At 34.5% G+C, this 26,495-nt stretch overlaps 1 protein-coding gene across 1 annotated transcript in view; it reads right to left on the reverse strand.

Moving 5' to 3' along the window:
• Positions 1-2,234: 2,234 nt before the first annotated feature.
• The window catches only part of LOC149089923 (neuroligin-4, X-linked-like), a 146,950-nt gene continuing 122,689 nt past the window's right edge, over positions 2,235-26,495 (reverse strand). The window contains exons 7-8 of the mRNA XM_089231066.1: positions 20,489-21,000; positions 2,235-2,994 (exon numbers count right to left, since the gene is read on the reverse strand). Coding sequence (XP_089087192.1) covers positions 20,557-21,000 — 444 coding nt within the window. The 3' untranslated portion in view covers positions 2,235-2,994; positions 20,489-20,556. The remainder of the gene's footprint in view (positions 2,995-20,488; positions 21,001-26,495) is intronic.

The raw sequence follows: 26,495 nt of genomic DNA on the forward strand, positions 1-26,495 counted from the left end.
ACAAGTCAACCTATTGATGATTTTTGAGCCTTACATTTTGGCAGGGCTCTAACTAGGCAGGTGCAACAGGTGGCGCGTAGGCCTAAATGGGCCCAAAAATGAGCCAGAAAGGGGTTAAATTCAAATTCTTCAAAGGCCGCAGGAATGACTAGCTACGGCCCTACAGTTTGGAGGGAAATACCATGTGTGGAGGAGACATTGCTGCGCATTCTTCACCAACCATAGAAAAGTAAGTTGGCAAACCATAAATGCCATTTTTATACAATTCAAATCTATGTAAATCATATAAATACAGTGTGTTCCCCTGAAGTGCAACATATCATATATATTTTTAAATATTGGCAATAACTTTATTTTGTCATGCAATAGCATTCAGGATACCTCATTTGCTTAGCGTAACTTAAATATTTTTCCCTCTGAATATTTGAATCTTTGCCAATTAAAAGATTAATGAAAGAAAAAAATTAAAGTAAAACTGGAATTGTAAAAAATTCCAAGGAAAAAACTTACAACGAATCTATCTTCAGCACACTCTTCAAAATCTCCGCTAATTTAGATCAAGCAAAGAATTAGAATAGAAATTTCATCTATTTTTTGAAACAGACATTCATGAAGTTACAGGGATTTGTACTGTAAGAATTGTAAGTCATACATCATCGATATGTTTCGGTAAAGGTGATAAATCCACTGGTTATTATGCATTATCACGAGCATTTTGTCCACTTTGTTCGATAACTTTTGCGAAATTATTAAAAGTGATTGTGTATAATCCTTTGTTGCATAAATTTTAGTGTAGGATGATGAATTCGATCAGCGAATTTGATTATATTTAAAAATGTTGGTAAATGTGAAGAAAGCTGATATTATACAAGGCTAATAATAATTTGTAGGTTTTTATCCTTGCAATACTTATGGAGTCATATGTCATAAAAGATATTTAATGGGGGAAAAAATTAAACAGCACACAGCGCTCACACACAGCAGCATATGCATCCATTCAACTCACCACCGATGAAACATCAAATACATGTACTTCATACATAGGGTGCATAGTTAACAGAGCGTATGGCGTTTTACTGGAGAACCGTTGATCCAAGAGGCACAATTCCAATTGGAAAAGTATACAAATAACGTTTAGACTTTAGACGAGTCATTCATATTGCAAGGGTCTAGTTATTGAAATAAAAAAAAATCAATTTTTTATACCGTCCCCGAGTGCCCAAAAACTCAATTAAAAAACTTGTTGCCCTGCATTTTTTGAGGGGGAAAAATTGAGAAAAAAAAACAGCATTTTTTTTTAAATGGGGGTAAAACGGGTGTTACCCTCATTTAATAGTTTTTTTTTTGCCAAAGGTAGCAATGCTGCACTTAAAAACGCGGATTATTTTTTGGCCTCAGAAGAGGCAGGGCAACAACTTTTTATTTGGGTTTTTGGGCACACAGGGACGGTATTAAAAGTTATTTTTTATTTTAATAACTATACAACCCCTTGAAACATGAATGAGATATCTGAGTACTACACGTTATTTGGACACTTTTTGCAATTGGAAGTATGTCTCTAGGATCAACGGTTCACCAGTAAAAGGACATACGCCCTGTAACCTATGCACCCTGTTTAAATAATCGTCCTTGCCAGTAATTTGTATATCCCGAAGCATAACAAAAGGAACCAATAATCGCCAACCTGATTGAAACAGCTGATTGAAAAAAAAATATTTTAATACCTAAAACTTAATTTAATTACTTTTATGACAAAATATGCGTAGTGAATTCCCGTACGGGAGATACAGGTAAGTGGTGTTGAATTTAAGTGAAACATCCGCTTGATTTCTTCCGTATTTATCACACTTTCCAACTTAATTCGGGAAGTATCAATAGTCACCGCTAAAAGTGATAAATGTAGGAAAATTTATAAAACTTACCGAGACGATTGTGGTAGCGATTATGTATATAAATCGACGATTATGATAATCATCGATTTATCACAGTTGCCACAACAGATATACTACTTTAGAATTTGAAATTTTTGATATTTAACATAGTGAAGCATGAGTGAACCAGCTTGTCACGTTTCCAGAAAAAAAATAAATGTTTGAATAGCAGTAATGTGTTCAAGAGAAGAATGCAATAAACTGCATTATATAAAAGTAATCCTATTTGATCCATATTTGGGTGTTCTTCTGAGGTTTAGTGTCTGCTTCAAGTGTATGAAAAAAAGAGATGACTTCATGGATGAAAGAAAACAAAAACCTTTATTCTCAGGATCTATAAACACAGCAGGAATGTACATTATCATATGTATAACTTATAATTATCAGCTTCCGAAACTTTTTTTCCTAAATTCACTTTCCATTCCGGCGAGACTTTTGAACGCTTTTATTACTTATAACGGATACCGTTATAGATGATATATATATATAACTATACGAACCTGAATAATTTACACATTATATGTAAGACATATTTACATATTTCGTCCTTCTATACTAACCGGAATACGAATTTGGTTTGTCCTGATCCCAGTTAATCAGCATTATATCGATATCATATCTGTGTCGGTGTTCTTTACAATTAAAAAAAAAAAGAGAGGAAAGTCTTGTATTGAGCTTCAAATCAAATTGTTCGTTTTGCTGACATGAGAGTGTCTAAGAGATTGTCATATTGAACATGATCTTCTTTCGTTTTCACGTAACACCATCATCATGAACGATTCGGATTTTTCCGTTTAATGTAAAAACTCCATTTCACGCACTGTTCAGAGGAAGACAAATCGAAAATTTTGTTTTCGTATTTCTTGTCTTGAGCGAGTCCTCGTCGGAGATACAAAGAACCAGAAAAAAACAAAACAACACACACACAATAAACAACAACAAAAAATAAAAGCATGTAAAAACTCAGTTGCACGGTGAAGAGAAGCACGCAGAAGCACGCTCATGTTGCTCGTCGGCTCTCGTTGGTTGTTCAGATGTAATGAGGACCAATCATCAAGCATCCCTAGAATAATAAAAATAAATATTTTTGTATTTTAATGTAAATGGTTACTCAATTTGCTTAGAATTACTCGCGAGTTGGAAGGTGAAATTACTTCACTCATGGGCGGAGATACGGGTGGGGCGTGTGGGCATTGCTCCCCGCGTCAAAGGTGGAGTCGACTGATTTAATGTATATATGTATATATGAATTGACATCATCATTATTGTGCGCCCCCCCTCCGGCAATAATGACCGTGCTAACCCAGACTTCCAAGTCTATCTCCGCCTATGACTTCACTGCGTGCTTAGAGTCACTGATTGATCATTCAAACTGATTTATCACTTTAAATGCAATTTATCTTAGTCTTAGATTCTCTGAACAGAAAAAAAGAACGATTGGTTGTGGCGTTCCTCCTTCCTTCTCTTGGCGTTCCTCCGGTCTCTATACGTTTATACTATAACGGGATTCGACTGCATTGAACATGATTTTTCTATCGTATGAATGGCTACAGCATAGGCACCGGAACCTAGGGGCTGAGGTTATTTGAACCCCTCCAATAAATTTTGTAAGAGGGCTGGGCCGCCTCTTCCAACAATTTCTGGAAAAAACAATGCTGTACATCCTCCCTATCCTGCGTACGCTCTTGAGCACCGTATATACGGGAAATCCAGCAACTTTCAGCCCCCCCCCCCTCGTATTTTCTTCATGGGGGCCTCTGGGCTACAATATGGGCAAAAAGCCATTGTTGTAGAAAATGTTGTCTGCTGGCCGGATATAAGAGATGAACACCATTCGCGGGCCACAAACTTGTAATTATCGTGCTGTGTGGATTGATACTTCTCTTTTGGAAACCCTTTTACGTGGGACCATCTTAATGTAGGGGCTCACCTGGGTTCTTCCTGTTTACCTCTTGTGAGATAAGGTCATCTAAGGCCACTCATGTAAGATGACCTTGCATAGGAATTACAATAAATTGTGACCGATTTATAGCGGTCTCAGTGTATTGCTAGGCCAGAGGGCCACCATGATGCTTAACCATTGTTTACGTGGCCGATTTGATCCCATTTTTTGAACCAGAATGAGCGCATTCCGCTATAGAGGGGGAGGGTTCACAAAATTCTGCTGAATTTTTTCTTCTTCAAACAGTGACCCGTGTATAAGCGGTCCCTGTTAGTACATGAAAGATTTTCTGAACAAAAACAAAATCGGCTTGTCTACGAGTATACAGGTTGTTTCACCATAACTGACCAAAAGGAATATAAATTACATCATTTCAATTTTAAGCAATTTAACAAAAAAAATATGAAAAATTATCATCAAAGAGAACGGAAATGATCTGTGATAGTTAAACCCCCCCCCCCAAAAAAAAAAATCATTATTGGGCGAAATACAAAAATTTGTATACGGCCCCGTATCTAAAAAAATTCCAATTAGTAAATTTTGCGTCTTTTTCTATGAAACTCAAAGAAATTTACCCCGTGAAATTTTGTCCAAAGTTCATCGAGATATTGATGGTCAAGATTCGTGATTTTCGGCACTTTTCACGGAAAAATTTTCTTCAAGTCGATTTATAGCCTTTGAGGGACCAAATGGGGAACATAACAATCAATTTACGTTTGCATGAATGTTGGACTAGCATTCCATGTAAAAGAAATTAAAAAAAGGGAGTAAATTCCGTCATTTCAGACATAATACAAGATGGAGTTTATGACTAAAAATATATTGTGAGTATTTTCATCATTATTCATTAATCTAAATCAGTTTCCCAACCTTTTTTGTCCCATCGCCCCTTCTTCATAAATTTTTGTCCCATAGCCCCCAACGCAGTCTAACCCATAGGATCCTTTGTTATACCCGTAGCTTCTACCGCACCGGAACATTCCATCGGTCACGTTGGGAATCACTGATCTAAGTGAAAGCACAGACTAGAAAATAGAATAATAAAGCATGAACGAAAACATGCAGTTGAATTTATACATCACAGAACAACTTAGTGAAATTGTTCACACAAATAAAACGATTGTATCCCAAAATATTCTGTTCTTTCCTTCAGTAATGCTTTTCTTCTATTCTTGTGTTTCCTTTCTTCATGTAGTAGTTAGACACCCCCCCCCCCCCCAATACCGTTATATGAGGAAAAACTAATATCTCAACGAAATTTGTTCGCGATTTTCCGGGGTAACTTTCTCTGAATTCCATTGAGAAAGACGCGAAATTTACTAATTGTTATTCGTTAGATTGGGGGCCCGTATATGAAAATTTTAATTTTTGTATTTCCCCTAACAATGACCGTTCTGGGAAACATTTTTATTTTCTGTATATTATGCTGAGGTGAACTCGGAAAGAAAAGTCGTCTTGTCTCAGCCGGGACCGGAGCCCAGGTGCTCTTGCATACCGGGCAAGTTGACCTTTCTATTCGCTGATAATTTTTCCTATTTTTGTTCAATTTTAAAACAAACTATAGAATTTATAATCCTTTCTGTGAATTATGGCGAAACAGCATGTATATGGTGTATGATATCCATGCTTGTACTCACTCGTATACTGTAATTATTATAATTTTTTCCAGCCACCTAGTCGCCCGTTGAGGCTTTAATAATTAAATTACTGAATCTCACACCAGAAAGAAAAAAAAAAGAATCATACATTCTGTTGAATAAACCGCATTAATGATTTATTCCAAGCGACTGCACAAAGGATTCGCGTAATTATACGCATTTAGCCCCCGAATCCCATTAAAGTTGTTTGATTACGAGAACTTCTGCACTTTCGTACAAGATGATGCATATGCGATGATCTCGAATCCCGTTGACGGGCTTCCCGACTAGACAAGTGTGATCGTCCCCCGAGCGATTTAACCCTAAATTTAATGAGTTTTCCCATTTCCCACTCCTTACCCTCCTCCATTTTGGATTTTCCAAGAGTGTGTCATTAAATACTTAAAAAAAAAAAATAGTAAGAAAATGAGAAAGAGGTTGGACTTTAGCGAGAGATTGTCCCTGAAAAGGCTATTTCAGAGAAAGATAGAGAATATCCCTCTCTTTCACTTCCACCCATAACGTCCGGGAGAGAGAGAGAGAAAGACTTGAATTATGTCAGCGTCGACTATTCGTTCCGGGTACATTCCAGGAGATCCTTGTCACCCGAGTGTAATGAAGTATATTGAACTGTATTTCACTCGGGCAGTGTATGTATAAGTTTCGCGAAGAAAGTGGTGGAAATACTTGGGATAGTCGAGAATTGATGACACGTAGGGGCCCGGCTTGATATGTGAGAGTTTGCCGCGCTTGCAGATTCGCGCTAAGGAACTCGCTAATCGATTGAGTGTACACGTTGGAATTCCGATGTCTTTTACTGTGCGGGTGACGTCGTACAAAGAGCTGAAATTATTATGGTAATAAAAATGATTGCACATGAAACAGTAGCGGCGTTGTTGTCTTTTTTCGTTTTGTGGAATCGAGATTCTCGTAAGTTTTATGGCGTTCCTCTAAATTTGGGATAAATGTCAAGAAATAATGGCAGGATATACAGGGTTTGCACAAATTAATGACACGATTTTTAAAAAAAATATATATATTTTCAATACTTTTACACATAATATAATCAGTGATACATAAAAATGAAGAAAATCAAAGTTTTTTTTGTCAACATCGCTCAATGGATGGCAGCACTTCCGTAGAACGCAGTGATTGGAATTTGACAGTGAATCATTCTTTTGTGGTTTTTTCAGCAACAAATTTATCAATGGACACTGCACAGAAGTCGCGGTAACAACTATTGCATGCTCTAATATACACATTTTTTCCCCTCATAGTCACCATTTTTAATATCAGACACTGCGTTTTGTAGAACTGCTGCCATCTATTGAGTGATGGTGAAAAAGAACTTTGAATGTTTTTATTTATTCTATTATGTATCACAAATTACACACGTATTATTAACACATAATACGTGACACGATTTCACAAATTTATCTTTCCAAAACTATTAACACATAGTTTTGGAAATATAAATTTGTGAAGTCGTGTCATTAATTTGTGCAAACCATGTATGTTAAGTATGTATAAATCTTGTTTATACGGAGGTAGAATACCCGAAAATGATAAATGAATTTTGAAACATCATGATGATGAGACATTCTGATAAAATGATGTAAACTTAAACAACTGGACCAACAGCATTGCGATTAACTGACGAATCTCTACCTAGTTTATGTTAATATGAATTAGGGCACGGGCCTTCAATCTTTCAGACATTGCGGGACAAATTTAAACTTTCGATGAAGCCCGTGAGACATGAAGTCATACTCGTGAAAAAATAAACGGGGATCCTCAAATTATTTAGCAATTTTATTTACTGTGAAATAATTTATTTCATTAAATTTCAATTTTTATTTATCTTGAAGTAACTTTTTTCACCGATTCCGATTTTTATAAATTTTAATTGTGACGTTTTTTCTGATGACTGGGGACACACACACACACACACACAAATCACTTTAAAACTAATTTTTCAGGACAACAAAATTTGCATTTGAGATTACAAGCAGTTATATATATATATATATATATCATGTCAGGAAAATTATGAAAATTATATTGTTGCCATCTGTAGTAGATTTCATCAACTTGAACTTGCACCACTTCATTAGTAATTAGGTACCATAATTCTTAGTTATTTTATATAACTAAGTATACATGAACCAATGTGTATGGACTTACACCATTTGCATTCTCAGCCCGCCAATTCTGAAATTACTCTTTTCCTTAATTTAAAATTTGCATCAATTAAGGAATTATTTCTTACACCAATTCTCAATTTATTTATAAATTTCACATTCACCTATTCTAAAATTATTTCAGTAAACCTTTAACTATTTATTCATTAATTAGAAATTTTCATCAATTATGACACTATCTTTTGTTTTTCCAAATCAAAAGAAAAAGATCCGAAACCGCTAATAGAAGGTTACAGATTACCAATACAAATAACAAATGCAGCAATATAGTTAGAAATAAAAAGAAATGCAAAAAGTGTTATTAAAAGAGATATCAACCGAACTGATCACCAGAGTAAAATTAGATACACTTGATATCGAAATGATGTTTGAAAGCAATGTATTCATCAAAATTCAGTGGCAAATATAGATCATATGGATATTGATATAAGGGAAGATTGTATTAAAATTAGTCATATAAACATAAACGTGAATAAAAGACATATATATATATGAAATGTGCAAAACAGTATTTGAAGTCGGGGAAAAAAATGAATTACATACCACAAATACGGAAAAATATCAGAATGGAAATACGATCAGACAACAACCAAAGCTGATTTTTTAAGTAATTTTAGTATTTTTGAGAGAAAATTCATCTCTGCTAATGAGGGCAGAGATGAATTTTCCTTTCCCGTGAGTATATGAGCATCGGCATCTCTTCATACACAACCAGTTTTCCATATATATTGTATTAAGTGGAAAGCAGAGGGTCGCCCTTACCAGATATGGGATCAGTTGCGAAAATAATAGCGGGTGTCCCTTATAGCCCCGATTTTTTTCTTCTAAAAGAGATGGGGGGGGGGGAATCAAAAATTCGAAAAAGGAAAATCATGAAAATTCCTAATATATGGAAAATATGGTTTCAGAATTGATGAAAATTTAAGCGAATGAAAGAAATATCTTCAGAGTTCCTGGATGGGTGAAAATTTATAATTCCAGAATTGATGAAAATTCAGAATAAAGAGAAGAAATAATCCCAGAATTGATGAAAATTCAGAATAAAGAGAAGAAATAATCCCAGAATTGATGAAAATTCAGAATAAAGAGAAGAAAAAAAATTAGAATTAATGAAAATTCAGAATGAATAAAAGAAAAAATTTCAGAATAAATAAAAGGAAAAATTTCAGAATAAATAAAAGAAAAATTTCAGAATTGATGAAAGTTCAACATTCCTAAATTAATGAAAAATCAAATTATGGTAAAAATCAATCATTATGGTAAAATTATGGTACAAAAATGGTGAAAGTTCAAAATTCCAGATTAGGTTAAAATTCAGATTTTTTTTATAGAGCAATTTCAAATATAGTGGACATTTAGAACTTATGAAAAAAAAATAATTCCAGAGAAAAAAATCTTTCCTTTCGTTCCAGATGAAAATTCTGATTTCCGGAATTGATGGAAATTCACAGTTTATGAAAGATTGTTACCGGGCGCCCCTCCCCCCAAAACACGGGACCCGGAGCGACCGCACCTGTCGCACATTCCTAAAGGCGGCTCTGTTGGAAAGGACGCCTTTCTCAATACATAATCGTTCATTTTCTACTTCAACTCCAGAATAAATAGTAGAATTTCTGTTACTATTTTTGACACTTTTCGCAAAAAATACAAAAATATAATTCTAATCGATATACATTCGTACCATTGCATTTCCATTTTCTATACCTTCAGTCCCCCTTTTTTTTAAAAAAGAAACTTCTATATCCTATGGAGAACAATCCATTACATAAAATGTTTCTTCTCACCAAGCAGCGCAGAATATTTTATATATTCGAATGAATATTTTAATAATTTTTCACGAGATTTTAAAGTTGAGGGGGAAAAAAAAGTAAAACTGATATCACATTGTAATGAAAAGCGCGAGGGAAAAATAATAAAAAGGCGAGAGAAAAAAGATTTTTCCCTTGGATTAAATCCAAAAAAGCTTTTTACACGAGCTTAACTCGTTGAATTCTTTTACTATTTATCTCCTAGAAATTTCAGCTTTACGGATAGGGGAGAAAAAAATAAAAATAATAATAATTCATTTTACACGTTACTATTATTATTATTTTTTCCCTTTGTCCCTACGAACATCTTTTTTCCCTCACGTTTCGAAATTTTTTTTTTTTTGCTTTGTTTTCACTGAAATTTTTGTTTCACATTTTTATCCTTCAAAGCTGTTGTTTAGGACGTCATCTTTTGTTTGGGAAAGAATACAAATGGTAGCAGTGAATTTTAAAGACAGCTTTTCCGGATGGGAGAGGGAGAAATGTATTGCTTAATGAACGTTAAAAACGAGAGGGGAGAAAAAATCATTCCGGAAATTTTCCCGATGGTTTTTGAAGCACGGGATTATGAATCTGATATCTTTCATATCCCTTTCTTTTCGTGTTATTTATTTATTTATGATTTTTCTTTCTCCTGTCATTGTATGTTTATTTAATTCTTTTTTTCTTTTTTTTGTCTCTGATGAAATGTCTGAATTAAAATTATGGCCGGGATTTATTGCTTTTCTTTGCGGGTATTTTTGAGAGAATTATAACATTATGTTTAGCATAATACAGTTTTATTTTTATCTTTTTTGATTTCTCGGAATCTATGTATTAATGCTTCAAAGTTTAAGGAGCTTGAAATTGTGGATTAATTTTTATGCTTCGTATATGCCCGCCTGTACAAATACAAATACAAGGCCACAACAGGCGAAATGCCCTACGAGGTGTCTGAGAAAAAGATGTCCATAACGAATATGGATGTCATATATTTCTAAAATACAGCAAACCCTCAATTAAAAATGTGATTCTCAAAACTTGATGAGATATTATACAATGCCCATAAAAATATTTAGAGGTGTCCTATAAGAGGTGGTATTTATCCCGTGCCTAAGTATGGATAGCTTCTCGATTTACTCCAATTTGTTCATCGTATTTCTTTTTAAACGTGTCAATTGTGTTACAATTTACTACCCCCGGGGGGGGGGGGAGCTATTCCATTTATTAACAACCCTATTAGAGAAAAATTCCCTGCGTCACCATAACCTCGTATTGTCCCTTACCAATCGATACTGGTGTCCCCTTGTAAAAGCAGTTGATTGACGGTGTACTAATAATTCATGGTCCATCCTATCCATCCCGCTCAAAATATTGAACACTTCGATCATATCCCCCGATACCTGCGTTCTTCCAATGTAAACATCTATATATAGTTGTTTTAAAAATCTATTTCTTACTAATCATTATGTACTATTAAGAAGAATAGGGAATTGCTGCACTTTGATGATGTAATTTTAACGGCGATCGATTGCATGCGGTATTTTAATTTCAATTTCAAGAAATTGGGAAAATCGTTCAAAGACTGTCGGTTTTTTTCCTCGTGTTTTTTAACTGTAAAATGAAAGCAATTGATATATGAATAAATCTGTAATGTTCTACAAAGTTTCTAATTCCATGTCGATTATTTATGGGAAGAGATTCAAAAGTTTTGCAAAAAGGGGAAATGTATTGCTTAATGAACATTGAAAACAAGAGAAAAAAATTATTCCGGAAATTGTCCCAATCGTTTTTGAAGCACAGGATTATGCATCAGATATATTTTATATCCCTTTCTTTCCACGTTATTTCTGTGTTGATTTATTTACACCACCATGTTTTTCTTGTCATTACATGTTTATTTAATTCTTTTCCTTTTTTTCTGATGGAATGTCTCAATTAAAGTTATATCTGAGATTTATTGCTTTTCTTTGCGGGTATTTTCGAATTATAATATGCTATGTTTAACAATATTAATTTTTATTTTTCTCTTTGTTTGTTAGTTTTTTTTTGTTTCTCGGAACTTACGTATTAATGCTTCAAACTTTAACAGGCTTCAAAATGTAGATTCATTTTTATGCTTTGTAAATGACCACCTATACATAATTACTTTAAAAATCTATTTGTAATTTTTAATCATTACTGTACTATCGAGAAAAAAATCGAATTACTACACTTTGACGATGTACTTTTAGCGATGTTTTATTGCATGCAGTAATTCAATTTTATTTTCAAGAAATTAGGAAAATCGATGGAAGAATGTTGATATTTTTCCTTCTTTTTGAATTGTAAAACGAAAGCAATTAATATAAATAAATCTATAGTGTTCTACAAAATACAAGAAATAGTTTTCTATCTTATTTCATGTCGATTATTTAAGGTAAAAAAAAAATTCAAATATTTTGAAGAAAAGGGGAAATTTATGACTTAATGAACGTTAAAAACAAGATAAAAAAATTGTTCCGGAAATTTTCCCGATGGTTTTTAAAGCACGGGATTAGGAATATGTTATATCTGATGTCTTTCTTATCTTTTTATTTTCGTGTTTCTTTTATATTTATTTATAATATTTTTCTTTCTTGTCATTTTGTGTTCATTTAACTCTTTTTTTATTCTGATGAAATGTCTGAATTTAAATTATGGCTGGGATTTATTGCTTTTCTTTGCGGGTATTGTTAATTATAATGTTATGTTTAAAATAATTTTTTTTTTCAAATTTTCCTTTTAATTTTTTTGTTTCTCGGAATCTATTAATGTTTCCAAAGTTTAGGAGGCTTTAAATTGTTAATTCAATTTCACATGCTTTGTATGTAGCCTATATACACATTTCAGAAATGTATTTGCTACCAATTATTACTCTACCGTCAAGAAGAATATGATATTACTACACATTGATGGCACACTTTTAACGGAAGTTCGACGGCATGCAGTATTTTAATTTTATTTTCGAAAAATTGGGAAAACTATTGGAAGAATGTTGATATTTTTTCTTCTTTTCAAATTTGAAAATGAAAATGATTAATATCAATAAATCTATAGTTGTTCCGCAAACAATATAAGAAATAAGTTTACATCTTTTTTCATGTCGATTATTTAGGGGAAAAAAATTCAAATGTTTTGCAGAAAACGGAAAATGTATTACTTAATGAACGGAAAAAAACACGAGAAAAAAATTATTCCGGAATTTTTCCCGATGGTTCTTGAAGCACGGGATTATGAATTTCATATATCTGATATATCTTTCTTTTCTTGTCATTTCTTTATTATTTATTTATAATATATTATTTTCTTGTCATTGTAGGTTTATTTGCTTCTTTTTTCTCTGATGAAATGTCTCAATTAGAATTATAAGTGGAATTTATTGCTTTCCTTTGCGAGTATTTTTGCATTATAATGTTATGTTTAACATAATTCGTTTAATTTTTTCCTTTTAATTTTCGTTTCTCAGAATCTACTAATGCATCCAAAGTTAAGGAGGCTTCAAATTCGGAATTAATTTTTGTGTTCTTGTATGAATATACATTTAAAAAAAATCTATTTGATACTAATTTAAATTATTCATGCAGTAAAAATTTATTCATTTTCATTTTATGAAAGCATAATTTTTCAGTCTAAATGGCATTTTAATCCGCAATTTTAATTGATTACAAAATGTTAAGGTCGAGGAAATATGAATTTTTTTTTATTGTATTAAAGGTAAACATTAAAATATTCTGTTTTACTGCTATAAGTATTAGGCTGAATAGTTATTTTTCAAAAGGTTTTAGATCTTAAGGATTAATTCTTGAAACTTATTAAAAATCGTATTGAAAACATATTTAATAATTTTTTTGATACATTGATGCAGATTTCTCAAATACTTCAACCAAATGTATATTATGAGGAAAGCAAAAAAAATTTCATTGAAAGATGTATAAGGACATAAAGAGCATTCATATACTAAGAATATTTTTGCTATGACGGATATTCAGGTTTTGGAAAAATCTCAGATTTTGTTATTATTTGTTTACTAAATCATTACTGTTTTCTAACTGTACTATTAGGGAGAGTAAGAATTTTTATAGCGTATTACTACACTTTGATGTCACATCTAATGAAACTTGATTGCATGGAGTATTTTAAATTTATTTCTAAGAAATTGGGAAAATTATTAAAATAAAGTTGACATTTTTCGATATTTTTTTTGAATTCGAAAATGAAATATGTATATATATATATTTATTTATATATATTTCATTAAAATATAATTATATATACCGTATATACTCGTGTATAAGCCGACCCCCCTCCTTCAGGACCACCAAAACCGCAATAAATTGAAAACCCGTGTATAAGCCAACCCCAAAAGTCCGTGCACACATTTTAGAGAAAAAAATTCTTATATTTTCATGCAAAATGAATAGTTTGCAGAGATTTACAATAGAAAATGATTCAAACTTTTTAATCCATTTCTTTTGAGTCTCCAAGCTCATCGTAATCCATCAGATCATCATAAGGGGGTGCGGCATCTTCGTTTTTATCTTCATTTGGACTGTGATCGCCATTGTCACTTTCAAAGAGGATATCATCTTCAGTTCCGTCCATCGCATTGCTGATGCAACACTTTTTGAAGGATCGGCAGAAACAGAGTTCCACGCCTCATGTACCCATTGGCACACTAGGCCAATGTCAGATTTCTTCAAAGTACCACTTTTTTTTGTAGTTTCTTTATCATCGGAACTCATCCATTCGACCCACAAATTCCTCAAATAGTGTTTGAGAGGCTTTTTGATGCTCACATCTAAAGGCTGTACAATCCACGTTAGCCTGGTATCTAAGCCAATGATGTTTCCGATTTCTTTGCCTCGGCTTCGACATTATCCGTTCTGTAGGCTTTAAACATATCCCATACCAATAATGCCGGAATCTGGAACACTGCTACAAAAATGACTACTGATTGTGGGGGTCGATGTTTTCTCATCAAAAATTGACCCGAGTATAAGCCGACCCCCCTCACTTGAGGAACGAATTTTTCCACAAAAAAACTCGGCTTATACACGAGTATATACGGTATATATATAATTAAATATATATGAAATATAATTATATATGTATATATATATATATACACTTTTCCACCAAGAAATGCAAAATATATGAATTTTTATCTAATTTAATATCGAAAAAAAAAACAATTGAGGGGTTTTTCCAAAAAATCGTACCAATCTACAAATTTTATACGTTACTTTGAGCGGAAATTGCTTTTTATAGATTTCGGAAAATCAGAGATTATTTTGAGAGGCGCTGAATGACTTTATATGGAAAGCATACTATAATACTATATTTATACTTCCACTTCAAACGGTGTATTCATGGCTCGAGTTTATTATCATCTATCAAGAATTTTTCTTGAGCCGTTCCGTGAACTGTGAACTTAAAAATGATCGATTTCGAGAATTTTGTATTATATGCCATTAATTATTAGTTTTTATTCGTGATAATATATTTGCATTCGTGCTTGTATAAATTCTGATTATTTTTAAATCATGTCATGTAATGCATGTTGCTAGTCCGGGAAAAATGAGCTAAAATTCTTCTTAGTTGCTGATTCTAAAATCACATCAGATCTTATACTGTTTGTCACAGAGAAAATCGGTCTTGAGTGTCATGCTCAGAGGAGTTGAAATCGTGTGGACAAAGCAAATAATTTTATGCAATTCTATGACTTTATTATGCATGCCGTATATGTTTTCGACAAAATAAATTGCCAATGCACAATTCCTATCCACACTGAAAAGTTGTCTTATCAATATGTATACTCTGTAGTTAGAGTATACATGAAATTGGATTTCACATGAATTAATGATTTCTCATTCCGCCGGTGCTGTCTTCACATAGTTCTCAACCGTATTAATCTTTAAACCTTCTCCGTGGACTGTCAAGTGAAAATGAAGCCACGAATTGCAAGAACTCAGAAACCCATTTTACGGCAACAAAACACAAGATTGGTCTTTGTGATAACAAGAAATTTTATCCGAAATCCCCCCAAAAAAATCTGTATATGAACAAGACTTTCGTGCAAGGGTTCTTAACCTATGGGTCACGACTCAAATTTGTTCCGCGGAAGCTCCTGAGATGGGTCGCTCAAATCCACTTACAATCCGGCTATAAATTCATTTGTTGCTTCATTGGTTTCAGTGGAGTCTTAACGATTTTGGCGGCCTGGGATGGGACACAGAAATTTTCGGGCACCCTTTATGAGCTATGAGCTATAATTTTATATATATAGCAGTTTTTTATGGAAAAACCGGTATCGAAAAGGGCATAACATCATTACAGAATGCACAGGAAATGCTGAAATTAACTGCATGAAAATATGAACACATTAAACTAACATTAATAATACGTGTCTCATCATGTCATTCAGACATGATGAGACATATGTAATGACATATGTATTTCTCAACGTAAACATTTTACGGTTGAGAACTATGTTTCAAACTCTCATCATGTCATTCAGACATGATGAGAGTTTGAAATTTACGAACGAACATAATTCCAGAATTAATGTAAAATGATCCCACTACTAATGCAGAATAAACGAAAATTAATGCAGAATAAACGAAAATTAATGCAAAATAAACGAAAATTAATGCAAAATGAACGAAAATTAATGATAGGAGTAATTCCAGAAATAAGTAAAATCCAGAATTTGTGAACGAAGTAATTTGAGAATTAGTTAAAACTTTTATTGTGTTGGAGACCCTGTGTGATACGAGGCCCTGGGCTTAGCCAACACTATCTATAGCAGAATAGCAGAATGGCTCCGCGCGAAGCTCGTGACATCATTGAAAAGGTCGTCTCACCTATAGCCATTGGATACCTTGCTACAAAAAAGGGTAAAGGTGGCGCATGCATCGGCCTGCAATATTCAATGGCTGTAGGTGAGATGTCTTCTTTAGTGACGTCACGCTCTTCGCGCAGAGACCTTCTGCTAAACATGATGTTGGCTCAGCCCAGTTGGCAAAACTGTCAAGACGCCATGGAATGGCCACACTAAGATAACTAAACATTATCAAGGAAACAGATATCTTCTGGATGTTTTCTAGATAACTTTTCTTTAGGAGGTGAACTCGGAAAGAAAAGTCACTTGGTCTCCACCGGGAATCGAACCCAGGCCCTCCTGCAAATCGTGCAAGCATGCTATCATCGACACCACTGAAGACATGTCCCTGCCTTTCTTATTTCCACTGTGGCGTGAGATGCTGACGTAGAGACATTAGTAGACTCAACGTCAGCCAATAGCGCCCAGGGAGGACGGTAAAGATAGACGGCTTTTTCTCAGCCCAATATATCAAGGAAACAGATATTTTCGTGAAATAAGGAATCCCAGGTCATGTCTCCATTGGTATAGATGGTAGCATGCCTGCCCGGTCTTGCAAGAGACCAAATGACTTTTCTTTCCCAGTTGACCTCGGCATAAAATTCAGAAAAATATCTGTTTCCATGATATATTGGGCTGAGGGAAAAAAGGCCTCCTATCACTAAACATTATGTTAATCAGGAATATTTAATAAACATTTTACAAACTGAAAATAGACGAATGGGTCGCAAAATTGGTTGTGTTGTTGTTTTGGGTCGTGGCTGAAAAAGGTTAAGAAGCCCTGGTGTAGTGCAAAAACGAAATCAATTTTTTTATTGCAGTCAAAATGATCGCTTCCATCATTCTGGGTAATTCGAAACTCTTGTCGTTCTAGTGTTAATCCCCAACAGCTCAGAAATTATACAAATAACCAACTAATACATATACAAAAATGCCCAAGGGAGAGGGTGAGAAAAGATGTCCATAAGAAATAGTAGCTCTTCTCTGCACCCCTTCAAACAAGTGCATGTCCCGCTGTACGTATGGTCTCCAAAACCTTACAGCATACTCCAGTCCAGAACGAAATAAGCCTCGAAAAAGCGGAAGAATGACTTTAGGAGAACGCCAAGAGACCGTGTTGAAAATAAAACCGAGGATTCCAAGACCACCGATGAACAACGTTCAGAAAACCTAATTACTGCCATAACCCAATTTCTTGCTGTAACTGTATGTCCCGTGTAGAATCCGGAATGAAAGCACTCCACATGGTTCCTCGGGATTTGGCTATTTATTTTGGCTATCCCAAACCCGTGAACAGTAAATACTTTTATGCTGGCAACGTGCCAGAAACACGCTGAACAAAATTAACTGCAATCGGTTAGAAATCCATTTTTATGCCAACGTCCTTTTAACATGCGACATTTCCTCGAGGTAAATTATAATCGATTCCTCATTTTGTTAGTTGGTACTCGCTATTATGGAGTCGAGTGGATGGAAATACACTTCTCTTTTCCACTTTTTGGGCCAGAACTAAAATGGGGGGGGGGAATTGCAACGAAAATTACTTCATTACGTATCGATGCCGAAGAAATACATCCAATTAACTTAATGAGGTAGTATTCAAAGCCAGCTCTCTCTCTCTCTTGTATTACATACTTTCTATTCCGCGACTCTTTCACGATACGGCAAAATTAGAAAATGGAAAACGCTTCCAAGAGCTTGAAATGTCTCAAAAATCTCGTCTAGAAAAAAAGTGTTTTTAAATTGTATGAAAATTTAAAGCAATTTCGATCATATGTTTATATATATGTATACACACGGTCCATGAATGTCCAAATACATTTCAAAAGTAAAGCCATTTAAAATCGACGTTGATTCACCAAAGCGAAACATTCGACGTTACAGAGTTTCTACAGAAGAGATTCCTTTATTTTTAAAAATTTAATTAAAATTAAAAACTGAAAGATTTATCTCCATATTTTTAAAATTAAAGTTAATAATAATTTGCAATGAGAGAGAAAGAGAGAGATTATTGCAATCACAAAGGTCAAGAGTATGGTTCCATAACCTCTTCAGTACGCAGGCCAGATATGCAGTATTTCTGCCGCTTCCGAGTCAGAAATTTGCACATGTATTGTGACCATATGACTCGCATTTTACGGGACTGACCTATAATTTTGTGGTCGTTTAAACATATTCATAAAATGACCAGTTTCCACCATAATTTTCATCGAAGCTTACTTGAATTTTTGAAGTAAAAAAAATTAAGATTATTTTCATGACATAAATAATTGACAATATTTTTGCTGTAATACGCAACTTTCTTTGCCGCTGACAAATTTTTTTTTGGCTGTAATTGACAACGTCACTGAAATTAGACAATTTGTTTTGGCTGAATGAATGAATCTGAATTTGTTTTGGCTGTAATTGGCAAGTTTTCTTACCGCTGACAATTTTTTTGTCTGTAATTGACAACGGCACTGACATTATACAATTTCTTTCGGCTTTAATTGGCAAGTTTTCTTGCCGCTGACAACCTTACTTAAATTAGACAATTTTTTCTGGCTGTAATTGGCAACATTACTTGCCTTTGACGATTTTTTTTACCATAATTGCAACTTTAATCGCCGTTGACAATTTTTTTTTGCGATTTTGGCGACATCCCGCATAGATCCCGTTTCCCTGCATTTTTACGAAGGGAATATGGTCAGTCTAGGTATTTACAGTATTGTGTGATGATCGATTCTTTTCTATTTCTTCACTACTATTTCTTCACTTTTTCTGGGCTGGGTGGAACCTGTTAGAGTGTCAAATCTTTCCCACGGGACAGAGGTGGGTCACCCCTGGTGAAACTCATCTTCTGGCTGTGTCATCAGTGTTTAAACAACAACATATTTTGTTGGTGCTGCCGTCTGCCTTCCAAATTAATTAAAATGATGTAATGTTGAAATGAAGTTTTATTTTCCCTCGCTCATGAAAACCGAAGGGTTCAAAGTTGAAAATCAATTCAACTTTGTATTCAACGGATTTCTACCCCCACCTCTCCAACACTATCGAGTAGGAAACTAGAGGTTTCTACACAGGGCCGTCATTTCATCTTTTACCAGGGGAGCGAAACTTTTCCGGGGGGCAAAGAACAATGACGGGCCTAGGTTTCTACCAGATTACAAAAGTACAGTAGTTTCTTTTCCCACCACATTTTTTCCCCCTTTTAATACCGTGTTTCCCCGAAAATAAGACCCGGTCTCATTAATTTTTGCTTCTTAAAAAATGCTCGTTTCAAGGCTTATTTTCGGCGTAGGGCTTACATTAGGAGTGTAATGGAAAACCACACTGAGGCCTTTTTTTTGGGAACAAAACATTTTTGGATGATGACTACATAAAATCGGCTGAAAGTCGCAACACTGGATTTCATAAAACATTTCTTTTGGGTTCCATGGTTTGAAACATAGCTTCCCAATCTTTTTTGTCTGCCCCCCCCCCCTCATCGCCCCCTTCTTCAGAAATATTTTTCTCCCATCGCCCCCCCCCCCAACACAATCCAACCCATAGGATCCTTTGTTATACCCGTAGCTCCTACCGCCCCCTGGATCATTCCATCGCCCTCCAGGGGGCGTTAACGCCGCCACGTTGGGAATCACTGGTTTAAAGTAAACAAGCAGTTCGGTTTAGATTTCCAGGACGAAATGATGCGGACTGAGGTCCGTGCCAGCCGGAAATACTCGACGATTCATTTGGTCCCCAGCGTCGTGCTGTACCGGTTGTTTACTTATAACCGTGATTACACTATAAAAGTTTGATAAAAGATCTTTAAAAAAAAAAACGAATAAAAACAATAAACCTATTGGTTACATTCGCATACGCTTATTGGTTGTATTTTTAAGTTTTATCAAAGACCTTTTACGAAACTTTTATAGTGTAATGCTGGCCTATGAAACCAACCGCCAGTTGTGAAAAACCTTTTTAGCATTTACTGGTATTTGCCCTATTCGTTGACGATTTTTTGGAGTATTAGTTATTGTTTTCATTCGTTGACGAATTTTTTCGTCCGAAAACATGAATTTTACTTGAAAAATTTGAGAAAATTACTTTCGTGAGCTCGAATATTACCTCCATTTCCCGTCATGTATCTCCTCAGCTCAAGACTCAAATTCACTTCACTATATTAGGCACTAGGATCACAAATTCATATCGTGCGGGTGCTGCTGACTCTGCATAGAATGTTGTATAATCTGTACTCCACCACCTTGAGGGTGATGCTGAGAGCAACTAGTCCTGTTATTCGTCGTCGTGGAGTTTTGCTGCGATAAGAGGGGTTGGGCCTCCGCTATGGACGTCGTCGTGATGTTGACACCACCACTATCCTTACTGTAGATCTGAGGTGGTGCCGGTATAACGCATGGTTTCGGTGGTACTTTCGGATGCAACATTCCACCCGGGTGATGAACCTGGTGGTGCAGGTGATGATGGTGCGGATGAGGCGGTGGATGCAAGGCAAGCTCCTGTTGTTGCTGCTGCTGCTGGATCGTCTGACAGACCGGAGATGGCGGTGGTGCTCGGAGTGGAACCTGTTTTGTTTGTGGGGTCGAACTTTGCATCAATTGGCTGTCTCCTGATGATCTCTGAAACAAGAATAAGGAGAGACAATCAATATGGATCTGAATCTTTGGAAGCGCATAAATCTAGCGTTTTGATAAATTTATTTTATGGCAAATGTGTGTCTAATTATGCTGACCACTGCAGTGTCAAATAATTTTCTGTTTTAGTTCAAAGTGTTACATAAATTACATTGAAGATCATTGGAGAATTATGTCTATATTCAATAATTTGTGAAGCTCTGTGTTTGAAACAAATGAAAATATCACAGTCATAATGATTTTGTAGCATTGGTATATTTTTAAAAATGAATTTTCTCTTATAAATGATATTTGGTAATCGAAAATAGCGAAACATTAATATTCACGAACATGATATTATTATTCTTCAGAACTTTATGATGCAAATCGCCAGAGGAATAAAAGTCTGTTGCATTTGAATTACGTTCATTGCAACAGATAGAAACTTCAAACATCCATTCTCATTCGATATGGGTAGCAAAACCTCTCTTTTGCGGACACTTATGGGAGAAAGAAAAATTCCATAAGGGGATTAGCCGTACCTGAATGGGTTCCCCTTAAAACTGTAAAATACAGTATCAACGATATCTTGAATGGTTTATTATTTGAAAAAAAACGAATCTCTCCAATATTGTAAAATGCGTTTAAAGTCAGTTATGTTCTGAAAGTACATAATTATTGCAATGATTATGTGCAGTTAAAATTGTAAAAGCTGTATTATGCGAAGCAGTTTAATGCCAACGAATTCCCTGGACAGATCATACGGATCTTTTGGAAATACGCGAGGTTAACGTTATTAAAATAACAAAAATTGCTTAATGAATTGACATCTTTTGGAAAAACTGATAAATCGACGTTTGGTGGTTAAGCTGAGTATTTCACTTTCAAAATATATTTCAAGCAGCGAGATTAAATCCAACGCCATTCCGTCATTGTGCTACACACGAAAATGTATTCAATCCGTCCAGCGCAGAACTTTAAACGCTATTGTTCCGTCCAGTATGCACTTCGAAAACCGATGATTTTTTTGGTACTGCTTTCTTCCGCATCACATTATTCTTCCCGGTCGTCTTCTTTTTCTGTTGATTTTGACATTGTTAATTTCTAAACATGTGTCAGATATTTCTCGGTGATATACGATCTTCTATTCTCACATAATTTCTAGAAGCATAATCTTCCGCCGATGCTCGTAATAAATCACTGTATTTGGCGATATGGATTTTTATTTTTGCTTATGATAGAGATCGACAATTACTCTAGAGCTAGCCAAATTAAACAACGTGGAATCAAATGTAAAATTTCCGAGCACAAGCAAGGTAGTTTTAGATCCTAAACTCAGACAGAGTTGCCAAACATAAAAATTTCCAGCCAAAATGTTTCATTTTTCAAAGTACCCATGAAGTGAACGAAATACTAGAACTTATGCTGCCATCAAGTAAGCATAATTCGAACCAAAATTACAACTATTGGTGTCCTTATTGGAGTTTTAGTTCAATGGAACGAATGATGAAAATTGTATCTGTGACCTCATCTGAGGAATGACCGTTAAGAGGGCGTTTTACTGTATTGATTTAAAATAAATTTGATCATAAGTAAATTTATTTCACTTTTTCTCTGTATTTAAAATCACAATTTACCAAGTAATATGATAAACTAGATATAATACGAAAAACACACACAAAAAAAAAATCCTAGGATTTTTTTGTGTTTTTCGTGTATTTGCCTTATTTGTTTGTGTCTTCTTAACATTCTTGGGCAAAGTTGATCAACTCTTGCATAGAAATAATACTGCTTAGTTTTTCTAAGCAGTTATTAAGCCATCATCGTTTTTTTTTCCGATTCCTAAAACGCTACTAGTATTTAACTGTACATGCACCTTGTGCACATTACTCTGTGGAATTTCCAAGGAATTGGCACATGCAGGAACACATTGTGGGTATGTTTAAATGCGTGAACCTAACATATTCATGTTATCGGAGTTGCGCTTGCTTCGTGTTCTTGCTGGTGCTGCCACCTAACTTCCACGTATTGAAGTAAAGATGGTAAATGCTCTAATTTTTATATTATAAATCATGTTGAAGGTCTGCCCTCTCTGCGGAAAGACTTTTTGAAATGGGAGACCGGCTCACATTAGAGCCTTGAAGTTTTGAAAAAGAACGTCCAATTTCGTGAGTAAAATTTGAAATCACAAGTTGGAGTATCAAATAAATACATTATGTAGAGAATACGATGGATTCATAAATATGATATAATAAAATGCGAGTTATAGGAACTTTTTCACCAAATATATCAAATGAATTGTTGACTGTATCCGACCCGGATTAAAGATTTCCAAACCGATGAAAGAGTGAAAAAAAGTTTAAATGGTGACACGATGAAAAACGGTAGTTTTTGCTGTTATCAGGTAAACATTGAAGACCGCGTGTGACTGTTTACATTATTCTGTATTCGAAGGTGTTCGTTGATTTCATTATATACTGGAACCACACGCAAAGAGAAGTGCATAAACACAAAAGAACCTGAAAAATGTTATTTGATGTCAGTGGAGAAAATCGCAGCGGTGGAAAGTGCTTTCCTATATAAATCCAGAAAAAACCTCCATTTTAACTCTCTACTGATTTCAATTCCCCTTTTCTCAATTTTTTTCCCTACTGTGCTAGAAACAGTTGTGGATTTATTTGATCTGGAACACTGCACACTGAACCTGCACCACATTTTCTTTCACATCACAAACGGCACATTCTTTTATCTGAGAGCTTTGTTTGTTTGTGGAACTTGACTATGTTCCATCGTGAACATGCGAGATATATTTGGTCTTATTCAAAACTCGCCTGACAAAATTAACTGCTATGTAGTAGTGACGGTCATGTACTACTCAATCGCGGTTAAATAATTGCTCAAAGGGTGTCAAGACCCCTGAAGTCGATTTTGCAAAATAAAAGACTAAAAATTATTTTATCCGTTGCAAATCAAACGCAAGAAATTTTGTGTACTCGGTTCATTTGTTCTTTTAAAATAAGAGAAAGAAGTAACAGAAAATACAAGAAAAAACACTTTGAACGCGATTTTCTCACATTGCAGTTTTCGAACTCATCCGTATGATTAACAAAAACGACTGCACCTAAAATTCTGAAGTTTTACAGAAATGCTTATGCGACATGTGTTATTAAAATAAATCTTCAACTTAGATATCTGACTATTCGTTAGAACTTAATGAATTTTAATAGTTCAGAAAAACATATATATAAATTTCAAATATCTGAATTCAATATTTTTTTAAAAATACTCCTCATTGATCAATAGCTAAATCGGAGGTTTTACTAACACATGTCAAATAAACATTTTCTGCAAAATACCAGAACTTTTGATGACTTTTTTTGTTTAAATCTTACGGAGAAGAACAAAAACTCTCCAATCTGAGAAAAATCGCGTTCAAAGTGTTTTTTCTTGTACACATTTATTCGTTACTTCTTTGTGTTATTTTAAAAGAACAAATTTACCGATTGACAATTTTCACCAATTTTTTTGCATTTGATTTGCAATTGAATAAAATATTTTTTCCGAAGCATTTTGAAAAATTGATCACTTAAATTTTGGACGTTAACCTGTTTGTACATGTACCTCGTTAACATTATTTCTGAGAAATATTTGACTATTCTGTGCATGACGTAAAGTGTTCTGTATGTACTTTTGAGGCTCTGACATATTTATGCTGGTAGAATTACTCGCGTTTCGTGTTCAAGTGGTGCTGTCACCCGACTTGAATATTAGAGGTGACAGTGAGAAATGCTTCAGTATATAGGGTATTGTGTTCTCTCTGCCTTGCTCTCAACGGAGAGTTTTTTCAAACGTGGGACTGACTCGCATTCACACCTCGAAGTTGGAAACAAGGACAACTAATGACTGTTTGACGTGAATACGTCTTTTAAATCGTCTGACGATACTGGAAGCATTCGCAAAAAAAGTTGTGTGACGAAATTCTTTAAACGCTTATATCTCAGGAAATACCCAACAGAAGCCAAAGGCAATGTCATCATCACGTGCAAATTGCAAAAGTGAATTCAATGAATGATATAAGTCCGGTTTTAATATCTCTTCCCGTCTAGGCACCAAGGCCACTGTCCTAATTCGTAACAAATGGTTTTCCGACATATCTCTAGCAGTTCACAACGAATGTAGACGACATTGGTATCTTTTGTTAGTTGTTCCAAAGTCAAAGTCGATGAGAATGTCATAATTTGATTATGTACCCCTTTGACAGTTGAAGCTTTAACGATAAACACGCAGCATCAAATTACACGTGCTACCAAACTGTATAGGCCTATTTGATTCATTTTTTTAAACTACAAGTTAACGATAAATTTCTTATAATGAAAGGATAATTTCGAGCTGAGAAGCCGCGGTTCAATAGAAATTGCAAGTTTCCTACTGAAATTTACATGAACTACGTATCTTCAGCACGGAATTGTCGTTCAGCATGATATGAAGGTGTGTGTTGTTCTATCAGTTTCACATAATTTTATTTTTACTACGTGATTCAAGGCACAAAAAAACGCATTCACGTCAAAAACCTGCTGCCGTGTTTAACCCGATTATTTTTCGTCTAACATTTTAGCCAATGGTCATTTGGCAATTTTCATGGTCAGTTCTTTCGATGTTTTTCTCATTTCGAGTTGACATGACATTAATTTTGTAATGAGGAAGTAAATCGTGAAGTTCCAATTTTCTCCATGTTGTGTCTCATTTACGGTCTTCGCTGCAGTCTTTCCCAATCGAAAAGAAACACGTGCCCACTCTTAGATCATGTAACTGAATAATTCAAAATAAACGATAAATTATAAAATAATCCAAATTTAATCATGCACAACTGCCCGATCTATACAGCACACACACGATTGCAATATTGCTTTGTGTACCCAACGCATGTGAAATATATATATTTTGAAGATAAAATATATATTTCTCGAATTTCATCACCTGAATAGATTTATTAGCTAATCCCAATAAGTTAGCAACTCCATAGCAGAACATTTCTTTCGATTCAACCAATCGATACGTATGAGTAGTACCAACTTTTAAACACTAGCTACGAGAAAATTCAGAACTAAAAGAAACAAGAAGTAAATACACGTCACGTACGATCTTGTTAAAAACATAGTACTCATCATATGCCAAGAGTAAAATTTTTTCGGGAAGTCTTGTTAAAGTCACGGGAAAGAAGCTTTTATTAAAAGTCAAAAAAGTCTTTTCGAGCATAAAAATATATTTGAAAAAAAAACAAACCTTTTCATCTCCGGGTTTGTGAACAATGACAAGATAGTCACGTGAAAATCGCATCCCAACGGAAACGTTATATTCGAAATGATCCAGATCAACCTTTTCATTTCTTCCCCCCCCCCCATATTTCGAATCATTTGCATATTTATAGAGTACATTCAAAAGACTGGGAAAAGGAAAAAAAAAAAGTACATATATATAAAGTGAGTCGAAGCATTTTTTCC

This window comes from Pholcus phalangioides, unplaced genomic scaffold (assembly GCF_987345545.1).
Source record: "Pholcus phalangioides strain wild (caught in Gottingen) unplaced genomic scaffold, Ppha-v1.0 ptg000001l_1, whole genome shotgun sequence".
Classification (NCBI taxonomy): domain Eukaryota; kingdom Metazoa; phylum Arthropoda; class Arachnida; order Araneae; family Pholcidae; genus Pholcus; species Pholcus phalangioides.